The sequence below is a fragment of the Jatropha curcas genome, chromosome 6 (assembly GCF_041381405.1).
Source record: "Jatropha curcas cultivar XTBG-Jc1 chromosome 6, XTBG_Jcur_1.0, whole genome shotgun sequence".
Lineage (NCBI taxonomy): Eukaryota > Viridiplantae > Streptophyta > Magnoliopsida > Malpighiales > Euphorbiaceae > Jatropha > Jatropha curcas.
The window spans coordinates 2321003-2346366 of NC_143156.1; the positions used below are offsets into that span (position 1 = coordinate 2321003).

Below are 25364 nucleotides of genomic sequence, written 5' to 3' on the forward strand. Positions count from 1 at the left end.
CCAATCAAATTAGAGCAATAATTTTCCAAAGCTTCAATATTTGATATAGTGAAATTAGAATACTATCTTGATGGAGACAGAAAATTGTCCGACTTACATAGGAAGGAGTTCTGGGAATATTAGTGTTAACAATGAATCCTCTACTTTCAGTGACTGTAAGACTGACAAATCTAGCAAGTTTCCGACAGCAACCTCTAAAAGCTAACGATTATTTATAGTCTGCGCATCAAAATAACCCTACTAATTTGATTTTCCAGCTCATACTGGATGTTGAGGCCTATTCAATTGATGAGTGAAAGCAACCGACTATAGAAATTTGGCTCCTAGCCAAGAACAAATCAAATAACCACCCTAAAATCATCAAAGCCTTTGATTTCACCAATATTATCATTGGATCTTCAGCTTTCCTCCCTCTTTCCATGTATAAATACCAAATATTCCCAATAATTTTCTTTTTTGCCAATTAAATTTTTTTTTTCAAAGATAATATTATTGCATTAATCAAGGAAATAAATCCAATAAACAAGAGGGATAGAATTCCTTTTTTATTTTTTTGCCCATTAAAATTATGGGACCGAGAAGTATACATATTAATTATTAATTAAAAGTAAATTTATATAAGAAGTTACCTATTATACAATATATAATTTCAAATGACAGTTTTAATGTGGATAATGGGCAGTGAGTATATTTTGATTATCTAAACATTAACAGTGGATTCTTTATTTTTTAGCAACTAAATAAATAAATTAATAATATAGTATTTTTTATGCTTGAAATATTTCTTGAAATTTTCAAATTATGACCAAGAGTTACATAATTATCTAACTATGATTTTTTTTTAAAAAAAATTATTAAATTATGACTGAGGTCAATTTTTCTCGGTATTTAGACTATGACTTTTACACTTGATAAGGAATATAATGGTCTAAGTAGTTACATGAATTTCTCTTAGTTATATTATATTAGATTATATATAAGGATTTGTTTGGCAAATTTTTTTTTAACTGTTGATTGTTTTACTTATTTTAATAGCGGTTAGTTGTTTGACTAGTTTTATTTGATTTAACTTTTGAGTAGCTTTTAATAAAATATTAAAAGTTAAACACGTTACATGAGTTAACTTTTTATAGAATATTATCTTCATATCTAAAATCTAATTCAAATGTTTTATTTTATTATTCAACATTGTAAAAAATAGCATTTAGTGTTGTTATTTAAAAAACTGTTATCCAACAACCTAAAAGAGAATTCCAATTGGTTGTTATTAAAAAAAAGCATATACTAAAATTAAATTCTAAGCATAAAGAGTTTTTTTTTTTTTTTTTTTTTTTTTTGAGAATAAGACAATCTCATTAAAAAATCAAACAAAGAGCGATGGAGTCAGATAAAACTAATTAAAAAAATCAATCACAATTCAGCTTCAATTCATATCTCCCACGCTAAAAGCCGTAGAAAGGGATAACATTGACAATGATTCTGAAAAACAGGAGCTTTAGAGGGAGGGAGAAAGGAATTTGGGTAGGAATCTGGGGTAATTAAGAGAGATTTAAGAGAAAAAAGAGAGAAAAGGAAAGGAAAACATGGAAAACCAAGCAAAAATCGAGCCAAATCATTGAATCAGACCAAACCGGTTCAAATCGAACGGAATGATCTAGAAACCTACTTATTTCCTTTTCTTCCCCTCTTCTTCTTCTTTCTTCGTTTAGTGGGGAGTAGCAGCACTGGCCCTCCTCCCTCAGCCGTTTCCGGCCACCATCCGACGCAAGGGAGGTGGCGATCGGCTTCCCTGGAGTCTTCGGTTCGTTTCCCAGCCTTCCCTCGCGGGCCTCGCCCCGATCGGACCTCTAGTGGCGCGATTGAAGCTGTCTCCACCAACCGCACCTGCTCTTTGATTTTCCGGCGAAGTCTACGAGAGACTTTAAGGAGAGTCTCAGACGACTCCAGTCCTCCACGCGATCACTTTCCTTCAAACAAATTCGGCGATGGAGCATGTAGGAAGAAACCGCAAGAGCGACGGTGAAAGGGGTGACTGTCGGGCTGATTTCGGCCACCTAGAAAATCGATCTTGCAAAACGAATGCCAAAAATGGACTCCTGGTGAAGAATCGAGCTAGATGGCGTGGAGAGCGTTCGGTTCTGAGCGGCCACGACTTTTCGGCCACCGTGCACGGCAACTGGTGGCGGTGGTTCGGTGATCGACCGGCGACACTCCGGTGAGGCCCCGAGAGACAGAATTCTCTTCTCTCCGCGCTGATCATGGAATCGTCGCCCATTTCTCAATTAGTACGCTCTAAGACTAAATTCTCAATTGTTGTATATAAGGAATTAATTAATTAATTGATGAATTTAATTGAGTAATAAAGTAAATTAAATAGAGTTTGAACGAATAATCAATCAAATATAATTTTGCTAAGAATCAGTCGGTATAATGTAAATGCAAATTAGTTCTGCATATTGTTATATATATTTGATGAACATTAGTTACAACTAGAAGGTTCGGTATTAAGATGAGAATTCCTAGCTAATATTTATGTAAGCTAATTTAGTAATTTTAATAAATATTGGTAGGGGAGAGTTATAATTTAAGGCTTAGACAAGTAAATAGTTTTAAAGCAATTAATAATATCATTGAATCATGCTTGGAGGTTAATATAGGTTGTTAATTAGTTAATTTCGAACTATTAAGTGTATATATGTGAGTTTGATGGATGATACATGTAGTTTGAAGCGGATGGGTTGGTTGAATTGATTGCCCGATGGATGGGCTGTGTGAATTGATTGATTGAATAATTGATTAATAAGGTTATGGCGGACGGGATGAGTTGATTTGAATTGCCCAACGGATGGGCTTTGATATTATATAGTTGAATTGTGGTTTAGTCAAATTTTAGGGAAGGTGCTGCCGAAATTTTAATAGAACCTAGACTAGTTTTAATTAATGACATAATTAATAAGTTTATTTAGATTAATTCTATAACTTAATACATAATAAATAGAGTGCTCTAATTATTTATTTATTATCTTTATTATTCATTTAATTATTTATTTATTTATTTATTTTCATTGTTATTGTTTATTATTATCATTTATTTTATCGTTGTTGTTTATTATTAATAGTATTTATTTAATTATTTAATTGCATTGAGAATAGATATCTAATTGTGCATTGCATTACGATGTTCAACTGATCAATATGCCTGCATTTGATTGCAATGTTTGATTAATTGTGTTGTGATAATGCTATGCTTTGTTTGTGTGGAATTGGGATGAAGTGGGTCACCATGGGTTTGTGAGACCGTTACCGTTATATGGATCCTGATTATGATTATCGTTACTGTTATATACCGTTACCGTTATATGGATCCTAATTACGTTAGTCGGGTAAATGGGAGATCGGCGCCCCCGTGTGCACCTACCGTTACCGTTAACCACAGGATGGCCGCTTGTTGTTGCGCACCTGAAAATCTAGATTTGATCGCAGCCCGCAGGATGGCCTCCTGTTATGTGCGCTGATGATCTAGATTGGATGGAGACCACCGAGTTGCCTCCTGTTGGTATATATATATATATATATATATATATATATATATATATATATATAAGAGAGAATGGAAAAACAATGAGAGGGCTGGTCAAGTGAAGATTAGACCGGTCGGCCAGAATGGGGGATTGGCTCCCTGGTGCACACCTAAGTGAATGAGCCATGTGGGAGGACGGCTCATCGGGGGTTTCGGTGACACCACTGACTAATTTCCACGTGATGTGATTATGTGAAGATGTTAATAATTGTGAGTGCTGGTGATATGCCATTTGCGTGACTGGCTGCGTGAGCATATAACTAGTCGGATGACTAGATTGATATATTTATACATTTGTGTGAATGCGTGTGTTGTGCAATAAGTATTACTTCTTAGAAGGCTCACATATCTTGTTTAATTTTTCAGGAAGTAAGTTTCTCTTTAATTCGGTTAAGTTATGTTCCTTTGCTGCAGGGCTAGAAGAAAATTTTCTCAGTTTCATAATTATTTTACTATGTAATTATATGTATAAAAAGCTATGTATACCAAATAGTTAGTGACTCCGTAGTTGTAGAATTTGCATACAATTAGTCGTGTATTAACATAGACGATATAATTATGTGAGCCCATATTAAAAATGTGATGTATTGTTATTTTTCTTACCAACAAAGAAAAAAATTGGGAGGAGGAATATTACAAACAAGATAATTAACTATGTCAGCGTACCAGGGGGTTTGAACATTTGCTACTAAAAGAAGTTGCTCATGAGGAAAGCTTTCATTGATTTGTAGCTCGCTTGTATCTTCTTCCCCCAATTCAAGCCTGGAAAGATGGTCAGCAACGAGGTTCTCGGTCCCCTTTTTGTCGCGAATTTCTAGGTCAAATTCTTGCAGTAAAAGTACCCAACGAATGAGTCTCGGCTTTGCATCTTTCTTTTCCAACAAGTATTTGATGGCAGAGTGATCTGTGTATACTATTGTTTTAGCTCCAATTAGATATGCCCTGAATTTGTCAAAAGCAAAAACAATAGCCAATAATTCTTTTTCCGTAGTTGCATAGTTTAATTGCGCATCATTTAATGTGCGACTTGCATAATAAATAACATGCAACTTCTTGTCTTTTCTTTGTCCAAGAACAGCTCCTACAGCGTGATCACTAGCATCACACATAAGCTCAAAAGGTAAAGTCCAATCTGGTGTAGTGATGATCGGGGCGGAGATTAATTCCTTCTTTAATCTGTTAAAAGCATCTAAACATTCTTTGTCAAAATCAAATGGAACATCTTTAACTAACAAATTGCAAAGAGGTTTAGTGATTTTTGAGAAATCCTTTATGAATCTCCTGTAAAACCCTGCATGCCCAAGAAAACTTCTTATACCTTTTACTGTGTTAGGAGGAGGTAGTTTTTCAATTACCTCAATTTTTGCCTTGTCCACTTCAATCCCTTTTTGAGAGATTTTATGCCCTAAGACAATACCTTCACTCACCATGAAGTGACATTTTTCCCAATTTAACACAAGGTTAGTATCTTCACATCGTTGCATTACTAAAGATAAGTTATGAAGACATGCATCGAAGGAAGAACCAAACACAGAAAAGTCATCCATGAATACCTCAATAAATTTTTCCACCATATCAGAAAAGATGGACATCATGCACCTTTGAAACGTTGCAGGGGCATTGCATAGCCCAAAAGGCATTCTCCTGTAGGCAAAAGTGCCATAAGGACAAGTGAATGTAGTTTTCTCTTGGTCCTCAGGAGCTATAAGTATTTGGAAGTTTGCCTAGAGTTGCCTTGGGCGTGCTATGCTTGACATGCCCTGGTACCCTTGTAGCACGGCCGTGCCTTTTGACACACTCAGACCGTGCTCTCTTCTGTCTCTCCATTGGATTCCTTGGCTTCTAGCACGGTTGTGCCTTTTAGCACGGGCTGGGCGTGCTTCCAGTTAAGTGCCTTGTGTTATAAAGTTCTTTTCTGTGCCAAACTCCTGAAATTTTCTCTTAGATTAAGCGGATTAAAGATTAAGGAAACTTTTGAACATAATTATACTAAAAGTGATTTAAAGTAATAAAAACTTACTCAAAATCTAATAAAAACTATATTAAAAACACTATAAAATTAACACCTATCAAAATTCCCCAAACTTAAACCATTGCTTGTCCTCAAGCAACAAAACTAAAAAATAATTTGATGACACTAGCTTACCATGGTTGGAGATGATCTCAATAAACTTTTCAAGATATCATGATTAGTAAATAAGTAGATAAACTCAATTGTTCTCCATGCTATTCATACTTAAGCTTGATTTTTATTTTTGAATAAAGCACATTCATTGAGTAAAATATAAGTTTAGAGAGATTGTCAACACTAATATTTATTCAATTTATGATAAATAAGACATGAATCATCTAAAGCATTTTAAAAAATGAGACAATTGATAGAGCAAAAGTGGCATTCCCATATGCAAAATTAGTCATCCTTTCTCCACGATTTAAATGCATACGATTAAAAGATCAGAAGGTCTTTATTTTGGGTTGTAATGGGGCTTTCTTGGTGTAAACTTTGCTTAATCAAAGAAAGGGATAAAATGTAGACAAAGAGTACAAAAGAATGTATAACATTCAAGATTCTATTTTAATTAAACTTTTTCTAATTCTAGGGAGTGTCTTGTTTTGAAACTTTCTTACTAGCTAGAGGCATCTTGGACAAGGTCTTTTCTTAATATTTTGGCACTTTTCTTCCTTGTCTTTTTCTATTTTTCTTGAATTCTTTTGATTGCTTTTCATGTGCCTCTTTCTTGATTCTTTCTTCTTTTCTTTATTTGCTAGTATTAATTGATGAATTCTCCCTCTTTCGTTGCTACATTCTAATTAAAAATCGAATCTTTCAATCATACAATCCTTTGTACTTAGGGTAGGAAATTTGAATTTGGCTTTAATGGCTTGGTTTATTGAGGGTGAAGAAGAAAATTTTACGGTTTTAAGGCTTCAAGGTTGGTTTCAAGAGTCATATTTTTAATTTAGGTGGTCTAGGCTAAATATAGGTTTCAACAAAAATTGCCTAAATCATCTCTTTCAAAATGTAAACATTTAAATTTTTCGCCTCGAAGGGATTTCTATGTTTTGTTCTAGGAATGCCAAGGTTTAAATAACTTAGAGTAAAACACACCTATACATCATAACTCTCATAAAAATCAGTGTTTAAAAATCTAGAAACAAGTAGTTTAGATCAATGAACATGTTTAAATCAAACTTTCAAATTCAAAACTTAAAATATGCTAGAATTGAGAATCAATTATGTTTAACACTTATTACTAGACACGAGAACCTTCAAGCTTGCTTGTAATCATTCCAACCATGTTAAGCAAAAACAAAAATTTTGATTTTTAGCTAAAATTCCCTTCCCCCAATTCAATCAATCACATTGTCCCCAATGTGTATAAATTCCCCAAACTTATTGCATTGCTTAGAAAGAAAGCATCAAGAGAGAAGTAGAAAACTTACCAACATTGTATTGAACAATACAATAGAAAGGTTGTGGAATGTGTCTTAGCTAAAGGAGCAACTAAACATTAAGAACAAAAATTACTAAGAAGTTATAAAAATCCACATAACAAACAAACAAGCAAACAAGTTAAAATGAAAGTAACTAAGACAATGTATTAGAACAAAAGAAACATAAACAAAACAAAAGAAAAATGAGAAATCCGTCAATTCTCTGGTAGTTGGGGTGGCTGCAGAAGCTGGAGGATGGTCTGGAGTTAGCCTTGCATGGTGTCCATCCTAGAATCAAGACTGCCATTCATGATTTCAATGGACTAGAAACGGTCTGCGATCATTGTTTCCATTCCGTTAAGGCGCGTGTCAAAGAGGTCCATTCGGGACATCATCCTTGCAAGGACTTCATCATTTGACATGTTGAATGTGCCTTGGGACGATGGACCAGCACCGGATGTACCTGCACCAAAAGAAGAGGTAAAAGGTGGAGGGATATCCTCCTCCATGTCAGCACCGCCTGCGGCCTCTGCTCCTTCATTATCAGAGTCATCCTCTGGAGCACCTACTACCCGATATGCATCTCCTACTTTTTCAATCAACTTCATATGTATCATAACGTCTACATCTAATCTGGTGCCACGCCCCCCTCCTACACTATCATAAATTGGCCTAGCCGGGTTCCAAACCTGCAGATATCTAGCAATTCGGGTCACAAAACACCCCATCATTATAGCTCCTTTGTCGGCTCGAGCCACCTTTGCAAATCTCTGGCAGAGCCAATACCCAACATTCAACAAGACTCCATTTTCAAATGCCCATAGAAAATATAGCTCATTCAAACTTAACACCCTATCACTTTCACTCCTTCCAAATATAGTATTCGACAAAAATTTATGAATGTACCGCAAGGAAGGTTTTTTCAATTTGGACGCCTTCGAATATCTAGGATTATAATTTACTTCACCTGTAAAATCTCGCCAAGTATTGCGTGCACTAAAATCACTAGATATTTGAATTTGACTATTTTCTGTGGGGAATCCGAAAATTTGGCTAATCTCATTCACAGACAGTTCAAAATCCTGACTAAGAAGCCTAAAACGAATTTTGCTTGGTGGAGATGTAGGCAAAAACTGGATAAAAGAAGAATAAGAACTTAAAAATTCCAGAGTTAATGGAGCATAAACTAAGTCCTTCATTTCAAGAAACTGTCCCCACCCTATTCGCCTAAGAGGTTCTAACACAATATCTCTAAGACCCACTTGTGCTAAAGCAGTCTCATCAATAAATCTATTTGGTAAAATAGGTCGAAGAGATAATTTTGTGTACCTTTCTTGTTGAGCGGATGAAGCGAAATCGAATGGAAGTGCAGGAGGTGAAGGAGGTTGAGGATCCGTGGTGGATCGCGCAGTTGGGCGTTTTCGAGCGGCAACTGAGGATGCGGGTCTGCTACGTTTGTATCTAGGAGGCATGGTTGGAGATGATTATTTGAAAATTTGGTGTGAAGGGTGTTTGATTTGAGAGAGAAAGGAGAAGAAGAGAGAAAATTTGAGAGAGGAGAGGTAACGGTTAGAGCGTGCGAGATGGGAAGTGGGGCGGTTAGAGGCGTGCTCTTTAAATAGGGGCGCCAATAAATGCGTGTGTCTGATCGTGGCACGGCCGTGCTTATAAGCACGGCCTGGGCGTGCTTCCCTCTGACCTGCAAAACAAACAGAAGGGACGTACCTGGCACGGGCGTGCTGATGGGCACGCCTTGGGCGTGCTCTTCCCTGCCTCTCGAATTGAAAATTGCCTGTGGATAGCACGGGCGTGCTATCTGGCACGCTTTGGGCGTGCTTGTCCCTGCCTCTCCAGTGATCTCTTTCCCTCTTCAGTAGCACGGGCGTGCCACTTTGCACGGCTAGGGCGTGCTCTTCTCTGACCTTCAAGTGTATTTGTCCCTTTTCTGTGACACGGGCGTGCTGATGGGCACGCCTTGGGCGTGCTCTTCTCTGACCTTCAAGTGTCAACACTCTGGAAAACGCACGGGCATGCTTCGGGGCACGCCTGGGCGGTCTGGCTTCTCTCCTTATGGCACGGGCGTGCCACTTAGCACGGCTAGGGCGTGCTTGATTCTGGATTTCCACTTTTTCTACAAAAAAATTCTAACTAAAATAAAAGAACACTTATGGAGAAAATTTAGGGAATTTGACAAATGAAATAGAGAATAAAAAACAAATAAATGGATGAAAATTAAGCAAGAAAAGTAGATGGGTTGTCTCCCACAAGCACTTTTGTTTAACGTCGTTAAGTTCGACGCACTTAGCCTATTTTAGGTTAAGCAAGACCGATTGCACTCTTGATGGGTTCAAAGTTGTCATTATGATAGCTTCTCAGACGTTGAGCATTTACCTTGAAACTTCGATTTGTCTTACTATCCACTATTTCAATTGCACCATGAGGAGAGATTTCCTTGATTGTGAATGGTCCAGACCATCTAGAGCGCAACTTACCAGGGAATAACTGGAGCCGAGAGTTGTAGAGCAACACCTGCTGTCCTACCTTCAGATCCCTCATGATAATGCGCTTATCGTGCCATTGTTTAGTGCGATCTTTGTATATTTTAGCACTTTCATAAGCATGGAGGCGCATTTCATCCATCATGTTCAGTTGTAACAAACGTTTTTGTCCCACTTCTTTGGCCTTAAAATTGAGAAATTGAATGGCCCAAAACGCCTTATGTTCTAACTCTACAGGAAGATGACAAGCCTTACCGTACACCATGCGATATGGAGACATACCTATAGGTGTTTTGAATGCCGTTCTGTAGGCCCATAGAGCATCGTCTGGCTTTTTGGACCAATCCTTTCGTGATTGTCCAACAGTGGTTTCGAGGATCTTTTTGATTTCTCTGTTAGTGACCTCTACTTGTCCACTTGTTTGAGGATGATATGGAGTACCTACACGATGAGTGACACCATATTTTGCAAGAAGGGAATCTAAATATTTATTACAAAAATGCTTACCTCCGTCCGTGATTATTGTCCTAGGAGTACCATGCCTTGTAAAAATGTTTTTCTTGATGAAGCTCATTACACTTTTGGCATCGTTAGTTGGAAGAGCAACAGCCTCTGCCCATTTTGACACATAATCCACCGCCACTAGAATGTATTGATTTGAATATGATGGCGGAAAAGGTCCCATGAAGTCCAGACCCCATACGTCGAAGATTTCGACTTCAAGGATGCTATTTAGGGGCATCTCATGTCTCTTCGAAATGTTACCTAACCTTTGACAACGATCACAAAGACGAACATAGTTATAAGCATCTTTAAAGAGATTAGGCCAATACAAACCACTTTCTAGTATACGCGCAGCTGTCTTGCTTGCTCCAAAGTGACCTCCACATTCCATTGAATGGCAGAACTTAAGGACACTTTCTATTTCAGTTTCCGGTATACATCTTCTGAAAAGCTGATCACTGCAATACTTGAACAAAAATGGCTCCTCCCAATAGTAGAATTTGATATCATGAAAAAATTTTTTTCTTTGTTGGTAAGAAAAATTGGGAGGAGGAATATTGCAAACAAGATAATTAATTATGTCAGCGTACCAGGGGGTTTGAACATTTGCTACTAAAAGAAGTTTCTCATGAGGAAAGCTTTCATTGATTTGTAGCTCGCTTGTATCTTCTTCCCCCAATTCAAGCCTGGAAAGATGGTCAGCAACGAGGTTCTCGGTCCCCTTTTTGTCGCGAATTTCTAGGTCAAATTCTTGCAGTAAAAGTACCCAACGAATGAGTCTCGGCTTTGCATCTTTCTTTTCCAGCAAGTATTTGATGGCGGAGTGATCTGTGTATACTATTGTTTTAGCTCCAATTATATGCCCTGAATTTGTCAAAAGCAAAAATAATAGCCAATAATTCTTTTTCCGTAGTTGCATAGTTTAATTGCGCATCATTTAATGTGCGACTTGCATAATAAATAACATGCAACTTCTTGTCTTTTCTTTGTCCAAGAACAGCTCCTACAGCATGATCACTAGCATCACACATAAGCTCAAAAGGTAAAGTCCAATCTGGTGTAGTGATGATCGGGGCGGAGATTAATTCCTTCTTTAATCTGTTAAAAGCATCTAAACATTCTTTGTCAAAATCAAATGGAACATCTTTAACTAACAAATTGCAAAGAGGTTTAGTGATTTTTGAGAAATCCTTTATGAATCTCCTGTAAAACCCTGCATGCCCAAGAAAACTTCTTATACCTTTTACTGTGTTAGGAGGAGGTAGTTTTTCAATTACCTCAATTTTTGCCTTGTCCACTTCAATCCCTTTTTGAGAGATTTTATGCCCTAAGACAATACCTTCACTCACCATGAAGTGACATTTTTCCCAATTTAACACAAGGTTAGTATCTTCACATCGTTGCATTACTAAAGATAAGTTATGAAGACATGCATCGAAGGAAGAACCAAACACAGAAAAGTCATCCATGAATACCTCAATAAATTTTTCCACCATATCAGAAAAGATGGACATCATGCACCTTTGAAACGTTGCAGGGGCATTGCATAGCCCAAAAGGCATTCTCCTGTAGGCAAAAGTGCCATAAGGACAAGTGAATGTAGTTTTCTCTTGGTCCTCAGGAGCTATAGGTATTTGGAAGTATCCTGAGTAGCCATCTAAGAAACAATAGAAAGGATAACCTGCAAGTCTCTCAAGCATTTGATCAATAAAGGGAAGGGGAAAATGGTCTTTGCGTGTTGCTTTATTTAGTTTTCTATAATCTATGCACACACGCCAACCTGTGACTGTTCTTGTGGGGATGAGTTCATTGTTTTCATTTGAGATAACAGTTATACCTCCCTTCTTTGGAACAACTTGGACAGGACTTACCCAATTACTGTCTGAAATCGGATAAATGGTACCGGCATCTAAGAGTTTGATGATTTCAGCCTTGACTACCTCCTTCATGTTTGGGTTTAATCGCCTTTGGTGCTCGATTGAAGGCTTGTAGTCTTCTTCCATCAAGATCTTATGCATGCACACACTTGGACTTATCCCTTGTAGATCTGAGATGGACCACCCTAATGCCTTCTTGTGTCTTCGTAGAACCTGCAACAACCTTTCCTCTTGATCAAGCGTTAAGTGAGAAGAAATAATAATAGGAAAAGAATGGTCCTCACCTAAGAATGCATGTTTTAAATGAGGTGGAAGTTGTTTCAGTTCATGCTTAGGAAGTTCCTTTCCTTTTTCATTCAGGGTGCTCGGTTCATTAATGTTATTTTCGACATGCAAAGTGTTCTCCACACATTCATCAACAACATCAATTCTAAAACAGTCTCCATAATCCATAGGAAGTTTACAAGATTTAAGTACATCAAAGACAATCTCTTCCTGTCCAACTCTTAAAGTCAACTTACCCTCATAAACATCAATTAATGCTCTTGCAGTTGCAAGAAAGGGCCTTCCCAGAATTAGAGATCCTTCCCTGTCCTCATCAATGTCAAGAATAACAAAATCAACAGGAAAGATGAATGTACCTACCTTTACAAGCACGTCTTCTACAATCCCTCTAGGATATTTAATTGAACGATCTGCTAGTTGCAAAGACATCCTTGTTGGTTTGAGCTCTCCCATACCTAGCATCTTAAAAACTTCATAGGACATAAGATTAATGCTAGCACCTAAATCTGCCAAAGCTTTTTCAAAGTCAAGATTACCAATGTTACAAGGGATAGAAAAACTTCCTGGGTCTTTTAACTTTGGAGGCAATTTGTTTTGGATAATTGCACTGCACTCCTCGGTTAACATTACCGTTTCTTGATCATCAATTTTTCGTTTCTTGCTCAAGATATCCTTTAGGAATTTAGCATAGCTAGGCATTTGAGCAAGAGCTTCAGCAAAAGGAATATTGATTTGGAGCTTCTTAAACACATCCAGAAATTTGAGGAAGCTCTTGTCATCTTGTGCTTTCTTTAATCTTTGTGGAAAGGGAACAGGGGGAACATAGGGTTTTACCTCTTCCTATTCTTCTAAGTCAATGATAGGCACCTTTGTTTGTTCTTTTTCTGCTTTTTCTTTCCTTGGCGGTTCATCTATTTGTTTGCCGCTCCTCAAAGTAATAGCCTGCACTTGTTCTTTTGGATTTTTTTCCGTATTGCTAGGTAACGTACCTTGAGGTCGAGCTGCCATCATGTTTGCAAATTGCCCCAATTGGATTTCCAAATTTCTTATTGCGGCCTGCTGGATTTTATGGTTCTCTCTAGTTTCATTCATGAACTCCATGTGTGATTTGGAAAGAGCAGTGAGGAGGTCATCATGAGATTTCTTTTCAGGAGGGTGGAAACCTGGTGGTGCATTCAAGGCATTGTTAGGATTACCATAAGATAGATTAGGATGATTCCTTAACCTGTTATCATAGGAATTTGAATAAGGGTAATTCTTTCTTCCTTGATTCATCACATAGTTCACTTGTTCCAAAGTTTGTGGATTTAAAGAGTCCATGATACATTCTCCAATTCCATGCTGTCCATTGCACCTATCACAAACTTGCATGACAGAATTCACAGGATTAGTAGTTAACATGTCCAATTTCCTTACCATGTTATCTACCTTGGCATTAAGTGCTGTAATGGCGTCTATTTCATAGACTCCTGCGGTTCTTCTTCTTTCGGTATTGTTTTGGTAGTGGCTGTTGCTTGCCATCTCCTCTATCAACTCATATGCTTCATCAATTCCTTTCTTTTCAAAGGATCCACCTGCTGCTGCATCTAAGGTAATTTTTATGTTAGGAGATAATGCATTATAGAAAGTTTGTACCTGTAACCACTTGGGCAAACTGTGATGTGGGCACTTTCTTAACAAGTCCTTGAATCTTTCCCAAGCTTCATACAAGCTCTCTTGATCATGATGAGCAAATGCCATTATCTCATTTCGCAACTTGGTAGTTTTTGAGGACGGAAAGAATTTAGCTAAGAATTTTTGAGCTAATTCATCCCATGTGGTGAAACTTCCAGCTGGACATGATTGTAACCAGGACCTTGCTTTATCCCTAAGAGTGAATGGAAAAAGTCTTAATTTGATTGCATCTTCAGAAACACCGTTTTGCTTGAATGTGTCACAAATTTCCAAAAAATTGGTGATGTGAGCATTAGGATCTTCACTAGGCAAACCCCCATATTGGATCGAGGTAGAGAGCATTTGGATAATTGCTGGTTTAATCTCAAAGTTGTTAGCTTCTACCCTGGGTCTAGTAATACTTGAGGTTGTCCCATTCAGATTAGGTGTTGTATAATCTCTCAAGGTACGGACCGGATGTTGAAGTGGTGGTCCAACTATGTTCTCATTTATGTTTTCGTTTTCGTTTTCGTTGGCCATGTCTGCTTCTTGTTCGGGTTTTATTTCCCGTGTTTTTCTTGCAGCGTTGTGCTTACGACAAGTTCGTTCAATTTCCGGATCAAAGATTAGAGGTTCAGTCCTCCTCGATCTTCTTTGCATAAAACACCTGGAATAATTCTTAGAAGAGAATTAAATAAAAATAAAAAGAGTGTCTAAATTAACAATAGGGTAATTCGTATTGATATTGATACGCCAATCCCCGGCAACGGCGCCAAAAACTTGACAGCGTTTTTCGCAAGTGTACGAAATCGCAACAAGTAATATAGAGTAAGAGAGTATCATATCCACAGGGATTGTTTATCAAGTACCAAAATTATGTTAACCTATTATTATTTAGACAACGATAAGAGAGATTCGCTGTAAGGTAAATAAAATCTTAAATTAAAAATAGAAGAGATCAAACACAAAATTCAAGTGAAAAGAAATCAGAGGATTAAGCTACTAGGGAATTTGATTTCACTTAATTCTATCCAGCTTATTCTATTAGTTCATTAATCAGCTTTAATTGTTCAAGCAGGAAAAACAACCCTAAGGTTACTAACAAGCTCTCCCAATTTATTGTTAGCTATTCTAATCCAGTTTAATTACCTATCTTTAATAGTGAAACTAAACATGAATCAGATTATTAGGTTTTATGGTTGTTCTGCGAGTTCACAACTTAATAATTTATTAACTTATGAAAACCTCCCTTGAGTCAAACCATATAGCTTCCGCATCAAGTTATTATTCTCAAGTAAATTATTATCTTTTTCATATCAATAACCCTTCTCCCGAATGTAGTTATTGAAATAACTCAATCCAGGGGAAATTTTCTGCATGGAAGCATTAAGCACAATAATAATTTATAACGAGAACAAAGAAAAACAAATCTAATATTATAAACTGGAATCGAATTAAGTTACATCAAATCCCTAGTATGAGAGTTTAGCTGGACATAGTAATTAAATTAAACTCAATCATGCTTGGAACATTCATCATATTTAAAGACAAAAATAAAAGAAAGAAACAAGATGAAGAGTTTAGAATAAAAACTGTATCACAACTATGTTGATGGCTTCCTTGAATCTTGGCACAATTATTTGATGCTTGAAATCTTTGAGAGAGAGAGAGAATTATGTAAAGAAATTGCCTAAAAAACGAGATCCCTTGCTATGAGAAGTTTCTCTCTTTATATAGAATTCTTGAAGGCAAGTCTGACTCCTTTTAGGAAATAGAATCCTTATTTAGTGCAAAAATCCTTTATAGGAGATCATGACTGTTTAGAATTTTGATTTCTTCTTGATTAGGACTCCTTTTTCTCCTAGAATAGGTCCAGGTCTTGTTTAGTGTGTTTAGGAAACTCCCTAAAGTCGGCCCATGTGAGAAAAAGCTTGATTTGCGTATTAAATTCACGCTGGTTCCGCCTGCACAGCACGGGCGTGCTTCATGGCACAGGCTGGGTGTGCTTTAGTCTGGAAGTCTGGCCAGTGAAGCACGGGGCGTGCTAGGTAGCACGGGCTAGTGAAGCACTGAGGCACGGGCGTGCCACAAAGCACAGGCAGGGCGTGCTTTTCTCTGGAAGTCTGGCCAGTGAAACACGGGGCGTGCTAGGTAGCACGGGCTAGTGAAGCATTGAGGCACGGGCATGCCACAAAGCACAGGCACGGCGTGCTTTTCTCTAGAAGTCTGCCTAGAGTTGCCTTGGGCGTGCTATGCTTGACACGCCCTGGTACCCTTGTAGCACGGCCGTGCCTTTTGACACACTCAGACCGTGCTCTCTTCTGTCTCTCCGTTGGATTCCTTGGCTTCTAGCACGGTTGTGCCTTTTAGCACGGGTTGGGCGTGCTTCCAGTTAAGTGCCTTGTGTTATAAAGTTCTTTTCTGTGCCAAATTCCTGAAATTTTCTCTTAGATCAAGCGGATTAAAGATTAAGGAAACTTTTGAACATAATTATATTAAAAGTGATTTAAAGTAATAAAAACTTACTCAAAATCTAATAAAAACTATATTAAAAACACTATAAAATTAACACCTATCAATTTTCTTTTTTGCCTATTAAAATTATGCAACCGAGGAGTATATATATTAATTATTAATTTGTTAAAGTAAATTTATATAATAAGTTACCTATCATACATTATTTCATTTCGAATGATAGTTTTAATGTGAATAATGGGTAGTGATTACATTTTGATTATCTAAACATTAACGACATTAATAGGGGATTCATTGATTTTTGAGCAACTAAGTAGATTAATTAATAATATAATATTTTTTATGCTTGAAGTATTTCTTGAAAATTTCAAATTATAACAAAGAGTTATGTAATTATCTAATTATGATTTAAAAAAAATTATTAAATTACGATTGTGAGGTCAATTTTCCTCAGTATTTATACTATGATTTTTATACTCATCAGCAATTGGATTCAATTGAAATAGCTTTTTACAAGTGAGCAATAAACTGTAATTATACAAATCAAGCGAAGAGCCAAACACGGCACATTAGATCAGCTCACACACGCACTAAAATATCTCTATTTTTTGCTTTACTCTGGCATCGCCTCACTTTTCTCTCTTTCCCACTTCCACTCACTCACTTTCTTAAAGCTTCTTTGAAGTTTCTGTGATGATGACTCTCAAATCTCAGTGGTTTAGCTTTATATATACTCTTCTACGTTTTATAAAACTCGCCCTTCTACGGCTTCTTGTGTCATTTGAACTTTCCGTTATGGGTTCTTCTTTCCCTTCTTCTGCTTCAACCTCTTCCCAGCTAACCCCTTCTTTTATCATTAATGCCAATGCTGCTTCTTCTCCATCCTCAACCTCTTCCCATCAAATCCCTTCCGAGCTTAATAACTATGAAGTTTTTATTAATTTCAGAGGCATAGACGTCCGTGATGGTTTTCTATCCTTTCTCTTTGAATCTTTGAAGGAAAAAGGAATCGATACCTTCAAAAATGAAAACCTTCAAAAAGGAATTGAAATGACACCAGCCCTCAAGCAAACAATTCAAGAATCACGTATTTCCATTGTCATATTCTCCAAAAACTATGCAGATTCTCCATGGTGCTTGGACGAGCTTGTTGTGATAAATGAATGCAGAGAAAAGTCAGGGCAAATAGTTTTGCCGGTTTTTTACCGTGTAGATCCAACTGATGTTCAAGAGCTGAGAGGCCCTTTCGCAAGGGCACTTGCTAGGCTTTTAAAAGATCACAGCGATAGTTCACACAACCTGGGTGGATGGTGCCATGCTTTGAAGACAATCAGCAACGACTTAAGTGCTTTTGTTTCGAATGAGATCAAGTAAAGTTATCATTTTCCCCTGTTTACTTTTCCATGTCTTTTTATTTTCTATTCATCAATAATAGATCAATCTTGCGCACACGATAGATGGCTTTTAGTCACGATATCTACTCCTTTGAACTCTCACTTATTTTAATTTTCTTGTCAAAATTCTGTTTCGTTTTCTCCTATTCCTTCAATCATGGGTTTTACCCACCCAGTTTTTCCAAACACTTAAATTGATTCTATTCTAGAATATATTAGTTTTGGCTTACTTTTTATTTTTCATATGTGATCAGCAATGACCAAATGCTAGTTCAAAGAATCGTCAATCGTGTTTCAGAGATATTAAGTCATATGCCATCAAATGCTAGTTACCATCATGGCAAGTTAGTTGGAATTGATTCGCGTGTCGAGGAAGTAATATCGTTATTGGATATTGATGTAAATGACAGAAATTGGATAATAGGAATTTGGGGAATGGCTGGAATTGGAAAGACAACTATTGCCGGTATTGTGTTTTCCCAAATCAAGGCTAAATTTGATGCCTACTGCTTTGTTTTAAATGTCAAGGAACAGATAAGGAAGGAAACAGCAATTGTTTTACGGGATAAAATCATTCGTTCACTATTGGGAGAGGAAAATTTGAAAATGGGCTCACCTCTTTTAGTTTTAGATGACTGGATTTTGAGGAGGCTGCAACGTAAGAAAGTTCTTATTGTTTTTGATGACGTTGATGATTCACACGATTTAGATCTTCTAGCTGGAAACTGTAGTTTGTACCGTAAGGGAAGTAGAATAATTATTACTAGTACAGATGGACAAGTACTTCGAAACGTTTGCCATGAAGAACATATTTATCAGGTTGAGGGATTAATTGATAAGGAAGCTCGTCAACTCTTTAGCTTGCACGCTTTCCATCAAAATGAACCGAAAGAAGGATATGTGGAGCTATCCGAGCAGGTGATAAGTTATGCTCAAGGCAATCCATTAGCACTAAAAGTTTTAAGCTCTAGCCTTTATGGCAAGAAGAAAGAGTACTGGGAGAGCCAGTTGCTCAAATTGAAAAGCATACCGAACAAGAGAATTCAAGATGTTCTAAAACTAGGTTATGATGGGTTAGATAGAAATGAGCAGAGCATATTTCTGAATATCGCATGTAATGAGCAGAGCATATAAACAAATGTCATTTATATCATTTTTCTTTATTGCTCTTCTGTAATTTTCTTTGATATGATGTTCGTTTAAAGACTTCGCAATTATGGATTTTTATTACCAAGTTAATTGATATGATATTGATAGGAATATTTATAACCTTTTTGTCAAAAATATTTTCGAGACCTTTCACTCTACATATTTTTTATATTTTGTAGAAAGATCGATCAGATCATAACTGAATGGTGTTAAATTTTAATGTTTGATTAGTACTTTATCAGAAAAAATAAGTTTTTAGCATTTATGTCTTATCTTTACTTTTTTACATTCATGACTGTATTTTCTCGTCTCAAAAGTTGAAAAAAATTAGATTTCTATTGAAAATAAGAGATTTTAAAATTATATAACAATATTTCTTTGTTCCAAAATATAATTTATTTTTGTGTGATTATTTTGTTACAAACTATAAATTGTTTTGAGCATTTTAAGTAATAATAAATGATTTTTTTCAATGTTAACCTTATAGAATAACTACTTTCACAAGAGTAACTATTTGACTAAATTATCATTGATTTTGTTATATTAGGAACATTAATTATTTCCTTGATCCTTGTAAAAAAACTTAAATATCTTTTATTTTGGGACAGAGGAAATAATATTAATTGTCATAATTATGCTATTTTCTTAGAAAATTTTTATGATTATCTTACTATAGTTAATAATTTCTTGGAATTATATTTTTTTTGGAGAATATTTTTCCGTAAAAAATTGAATTTTGATGAATAAATTCATCTTACCTCATAATAATTGAAATATTCAATTTTATTTAATTTATTAGATTTCAAAAAAAAAATACTAAATCAAACTATTAGGATAAACTTGCAAATTTTACAGTACGAAGGATCTTACATGCATGATGAGTTCGGGGTTGGGACAAATTGGGCTGAGCTAAACTCTCATGCAGGCTCAAGTGCCTATATTGGATCAAAAAATAATCGTATCGTGCTATTGCTATCAATCTATTACTTAATAGTTATACTCACGATTGAGAGTTATAATTCTTCTTAAGTGAAAAGGTTTTTTTTTACTTCTATTAAAGTGCAAGTATTTTCACTTTTCTGAAAATTGAAGTCGCTTATCACTTCAAAAAATACATTGTTGATGGTATTTATTTAATAAATCTAATAGCGAACAATTAAACAAAAAAAAGATTACAAATGTCTTCTTACTAAAAAATAAAATAGCAATAAGGGTAACTAAATAATCTTTTCTTGTAAGGAGAACCAGTTTTGAGTCTTTTCAAACACAAAAGTATTTGCTAATTATTATGAAATTGTAAAGATATTTCTAAGGTGACTCGTGACTGAATGGAGCAAAATTTGTATCATATATAACTAAATAGCGGGCCAAAATAGTAAATATAACATTGCAAAGATAGGTCAATGGTTAAAAAGAAATGACCAAAGGAACAATTGAACATATACATAGAGGAAGGGACGTGAGAGAGGCACATGCATTTGTCCAATTTAGTCAAAGTTTATATCTTTTTGGTTCAAAAAATTCACTCTTTGATAAAGGTGAAAAAAAGAGTGTTTGGTAGACCCTTTTTTATGGCCTTCCCAACTTCTTTGTAATTTTTTGTTTTGTTTTCATTAAAATTATAAGCATTTTTAGGGTTTCTTAGAGGGAAAAAAATGTCATGGTTAAGAGAAGAATATAACAAAATAAGAATAAAAAAGGTGTAGCAATATAATAAAAGAGGAGAGAGAGATGAGAGGAAGAAGACGTAGCTCTAAGATGAGATTTTTTATAATTTTTCATTGTTTGGGGCATTCAAGAAAATAAGTAAAGAGAATTTATTTTCTTGGTTAAAGAAAAATCAAATCATTTTGAAGGAAAATGACTTCTCATTTTTAAGACTTTAAAATATTTTTCTGACATTAAAAAACTTATTATAACTTTATAATTTTTAATTTATTAACCATCGGTGGCTATTACTATCAATTACCATTCACCACCGGTGGATACCATCGTCCACTATCACGGTCATTGACATCTTTTATAATTTACTTTTTTCTGTATTCTTCTCATATTTAATAATAAAATTTTTAAAATATGAAATTTCTATTACTATTATTAATATTTTTATGCTCTTATGAGTTAAATTTTAATATTTTTAACTTATTTTTAATATTACAACTAAAAAACGAAAAAAAATCATTTGGAAAGTATTTTTCAAGGAAAAACATCATGTCTTCTGAAAATAAATGTAACCTAAGTCGTTATGTCTTTTCTTCCTCCTTCCATATATAAGTATAAAATATTTCCTTAATTTCTTTTTTGACTATTGCATTAATGGGGTTCATATTGTGTCTTTCTTCCCCCCTTTTCCTCCCACCTTCCATGCATAAGAATAAGATATTTCCTTCAATTTTCTTTTTTGACTATTGCAATAATGGTGTTCATATTGTATCTTTCTTCCCCCTTTTCCTCCCTCTTTTCATGTATAAATACAAAATATTCTCAATAATTTTCTTTTTTGCCTATTAAAATTATGGAACCGAGGAATATATATATTAATTATTAATTTGTTAAAGTAAATTTATATAATAAGTTAACTATCATACAATATATCATTTCAAATGATAGTTTTAATGTGGATAATGGACAGTGATTACATTTTGATTATCTAAACATTAATGACATTAATGGTGGATTCTTTGATTTTTGAGTAATTAAATAAATAAATTAATAATATAGTATTTTTTATACTTGAAATATTTCTTGAAATTTTCAAATTATGACCAAGAGTTATGTAATTATCTCATTATGATTTAAAAAAAAATTATTAAATTACGATTGTGAGGTCAATTTTCCTCGGTATTTATACTATGATTTTTATACTCATCAGCAATTGGATTCAATTGACATAGGTTTTACAAGTGAGCAATAAATTGTAATTATACAAATCAAGTGTATTCATTGTTAATTGAAATAGGTTTTATGGAATCTTTTACTTTTGATAGTTTAGATTTTTCAAGTGTATTCATTAATTTATTTTTTAAAATTTGAATTGTTGTAGAATCAGAAATGGAGATTTGGAGAGAAGAAGAGGGATAGTGGTTTTAATTTTTATCTTATGAAAGAGGTGTTTTAGCCTTTCACTAGTAATTTAACGGGTAAAAATCACTATAATTAAACAGAAAGATCATTTGATGAGACAAAACCAAATTTTAAAGACTACATATCCAATATATAAAAATACGAGAATGAAATAATTAATTTTCTAAAACTTCAGGGACAAAATAATTATTTTTTCATTGTTAATTAACGATTTAAAAATTCTAAAACAGTTGAGGGTAAGAGTTATAAAAATCTAGAGAATCATAGATTTTCTCGTTCTTTATGTTATAACAACTGCATAATAATACTCGGCCATCCGCCATGTACATATTTCAGAGGAACAATTTCAATATGGCCTTCACTTAAATGGAGAAAAGGTCACGATATTGTATAATAAATAAATAAATAAATTTGAGTTTAATATTTTTAAAAATAAAAAATTAATCAAGGATAAAATTGTGAATTATAAATTATTATTGATTTTTGTAACACTGTGAAACTTTTAAAAAAAATACATAATTTACACTTTAACCCATCCTTTTTCTTTATTATATTCCAGTCTATCATATTAGTTTATGGGAATAATATTTCCTTTCTCTCTAAATTTAATTTGTAACAAAAGCAATTATGAGAATATTATTTATTTATTATTAAAGTATCAAACGTGATCAAAGATAGGCTCAAAACTTTTCCTTCAAAAAAAAAAAAAAGACTTCTATCCAGTAGTCAAACCTCATAATTTAAGGCACTCACACAAACCCTCCCCCCCAAACACTAATGGGAGACACGTCAGTGGAGCCCAGCCTAAGACGCGTGGGAGAGGGACATGCATGTTGCATATGTGCAATTTAGTCAAAGTTTATATCTTTTTGTTTCTTTTCTTTTGGTTAAAAACATGTATGTCCCTGTTGAAGGTGAAAAAAAAGATTGTTTGGTAGATCCATTGTTTATCGTCTTCTCAGCTTCTTTGTAATTTCCTGTTTCGTTTTCATGAACATTAAAAGCACTTTTAGGGTTTCTTAAAGGGGAAAAAATGTCATGATTAACAATAAAAAGATGTAGCAATATAATAAAAGAGGGGAGAGAGAGAGTTGAGAGGAGAAGATAGAACTTTAAGCTGAGATGAGATTTGGGAACGTTGATCTATTAAGGCCTGTTTGGTTTAACTATTCGTAATAGGCTGTTAGCTGATAGCGGTTGTTGCTAATTGATGATTGATAGTGATTAACTGATTAATATTCGTATTTGGTAAAATATTGATAATAGTTGCTGTTAAAATATAAAATGACTATTAAAGGTATAATTGTTTATATATATATAAATATATTTAAAGCGAATATATTATTTTTATTTTAATGTATTATATTAATAAAATAATAGTTAAAAATTTTAAAATAATATTTTAAAGAAATTATTTTTCAATAACTACAAATAAAATGACCGTAAAAAATATAAATTTGAAACAAAAATTTTATAAGCAAATACTTTAATGAGCTAAATGAAGTCCATTAAACAAGAGGGATAGAATTCCTTTTTTTTTTTTTTTTTTGCCCATTAAAATTATGGGAGAAGTATACATATTAATTATTAATTTAAAGTAAATTTATATAATAAGTTACCTATTATACAATATATAATTTCAAATGATAGTTTTAATGTGGATAATGGACAGTGAATATATTTTGATTATCTATACATTAACAGTGGATTCTTTATTTTTGAGCAATTAAATAAATAAATTAATAATATAGTATTTTTGATGCTTGAAATATTTCTTGAAAATTTCAAATTATGACCAAGAGTTACATAATTATCTAATTATGATTTTTTTAAAAAAATTTATTAAATTATGACTGTGAGGTCAATTTTCCTCAATATTTAGACTATGACTTTTATACTTGATAAGGAATATAATGGTCTCAACAGTTACATGAATTTCTCTTAGTTATATTATATTAGATTATATATAAGTATTTGTTTGGCAAAATTTTTTTAACTGTTCGATTGTTTTTAATTGTTTTAATAGTATTAACTGTTTGATTAGATTCACGAGTTAATTTTTAAATAGTTTTTAATAAAATATTAAAAATTAAATACGTTACATGAGTTAACTTTTTATATAATATTATTTTAACATCTAAAATCTAATTCAGATGTTTTATTTTATTATTAACATTTAGTGTTGTTATTTAAAAAGCTATTGTTGCGGAAGAACCTAAAAGATAATTTAAATTGGTTGCTATTAAAAAAAAAAGCATAAACTAAAATTAAATTCTAAGCATAAAGAGGTTTTTTTTTTTTTTTTTGAGAATAAGCCAATCTCATTAAAAAATCAAACAAAGAGAGAAAAGGAATAACTTTGACAATTCAGCTTCAATTCATATCTCCCACGTTAAAAGCCGTAGAAAGGGAATAACTTTGACAATGATTCTGAAAAACAGGAGCTTTAGAGGGAGGGAGAAAGGAATTTTGGTAGGAATCTGAGGTAATTAAGAGAGATTTAAGAGAAAAAAGAGAGAAAAGGAAAGGAAAATATGGAATTGGAGAGAGTTGAAGGAAAGTAAAGAATCTGAGAAATTTGAATTAAAAAAGGGAAAGAAACAAACTGTGATTATTAAGAGAAGAAAGAATCTGGAGAACTGTAGCTTTTGTGGGTGTTCATACCTCACAGGCAGAGAAAGATAAAGAGAGAGACAAAGTGAATGTGTCTTTTTGTAGATAGAGAGAAGCAGAGAGAGAAAGCGCAAGGGAATGTATGCAATTTGGAAAGGAGAGATGGGTGGATAGTAAAAGTGTGGGATGGCTCAGTTTTATTATGGTGAGCTCGCTCTTTCTTTTATTTTTTTATTTTTTTATTTTTTTGGGATTTTTCCCCTTGATATAATTATGGCATCATCAGAAAAGAAAAAGATAGCGAAAGCATGTAAATTAAAGAAGTAATGTTTCTACTTATTTTGAGAAAATTCTTAAAATACTTTCCTTTTCTTGAACACTTATATATATATATATATATATATATATATATATATATATATATATATATATATATATATATATAATTGGATGTTTGAACCAAATTTGTAAATTAACTTTTTATTTATCTCTCAAAATTAGTGTTCTCCGTAATCAAGAAATGTTAAAAAAATGATTTTTCGCTCATACATCGTCTCTCAATCTACTACTTCCTCCATTCTAAAAATATAGTTTGCTTTTTATTTTCACATTTTAAGAAAATAGTAATTATTATGATTAAAGGATAATTTTATTCATATAATTGTCTTATTATGTTCATCTTAAATAATACGCGAGCAATTATTATATTGAAATAATAAGTAAGAATTAATCAGGGTTATTGAAAATAAAATAAAGTTTAATAATGGTGTAATAGATAATTTAAAGATTAACTATAATGCAAAAAAAAAAAAAAAAA

The 25364-nt window shown here is 33.9% G+C and overlaps 1 protein-coding gene and 1 non-coding gene across 2 annotated transcripts; both read left to right on the forward strand.

Moving 5' to 3' along the window:
• Nucleotides 1–13831: 13831 nt before the first annotated feature.
• On the forward strand, nucleotides 13832–13937 carry LOC149495243 (small nucleolar RNA R71). Its single transcript, XR_016321539.1, has one exon. It is a non-coding gene; the product is annotated as a small nucleolar RNA R71 (small nucleolar RNA).
• Nucleotides 13938–16959: 3022 nt separating this feature from the next.
• LOC105633404 (disease resistance protein RPV1) lies at nucleotides 16960–18970 on the forward strand. The gene is made up of 2 exons (XM_089722479.1): nucleotides 16960–17677; nucleotides 17956–18970. Exons 1-2 carry the CDS (start codon nucleotides 17001–17003, stop codon nucleotides 18833–18835), a joined length of 1557 nt encoding a protein of 518 aa, XP_089578605.1. The 5' UTR covers nucleotides 16960–17000; the 3' UTR covers nucleotides 18836–18970.
• Nucleotides 18971–25364: the final 6394 nt, after the last annotated feature.

What these genes read in the sequence shown, in the direction of transcription:
- LOC105633404 (XM_089722479.1), top strand. Translation starts at nt 17,001, where the DNA reads ATGATGACTCTCAAATCTCAGTGGTTTAGCTTTATATATACTCTTCTA. An exon ending in TTTGTTTCGAATGAGATCAA is followed by an intron (nt 17,678 to 17,955) that starts GTAAAGTTATCA and finishes ATATGTGATCAG; the next exon opens with CAATGACCAAATGCTAGTTC.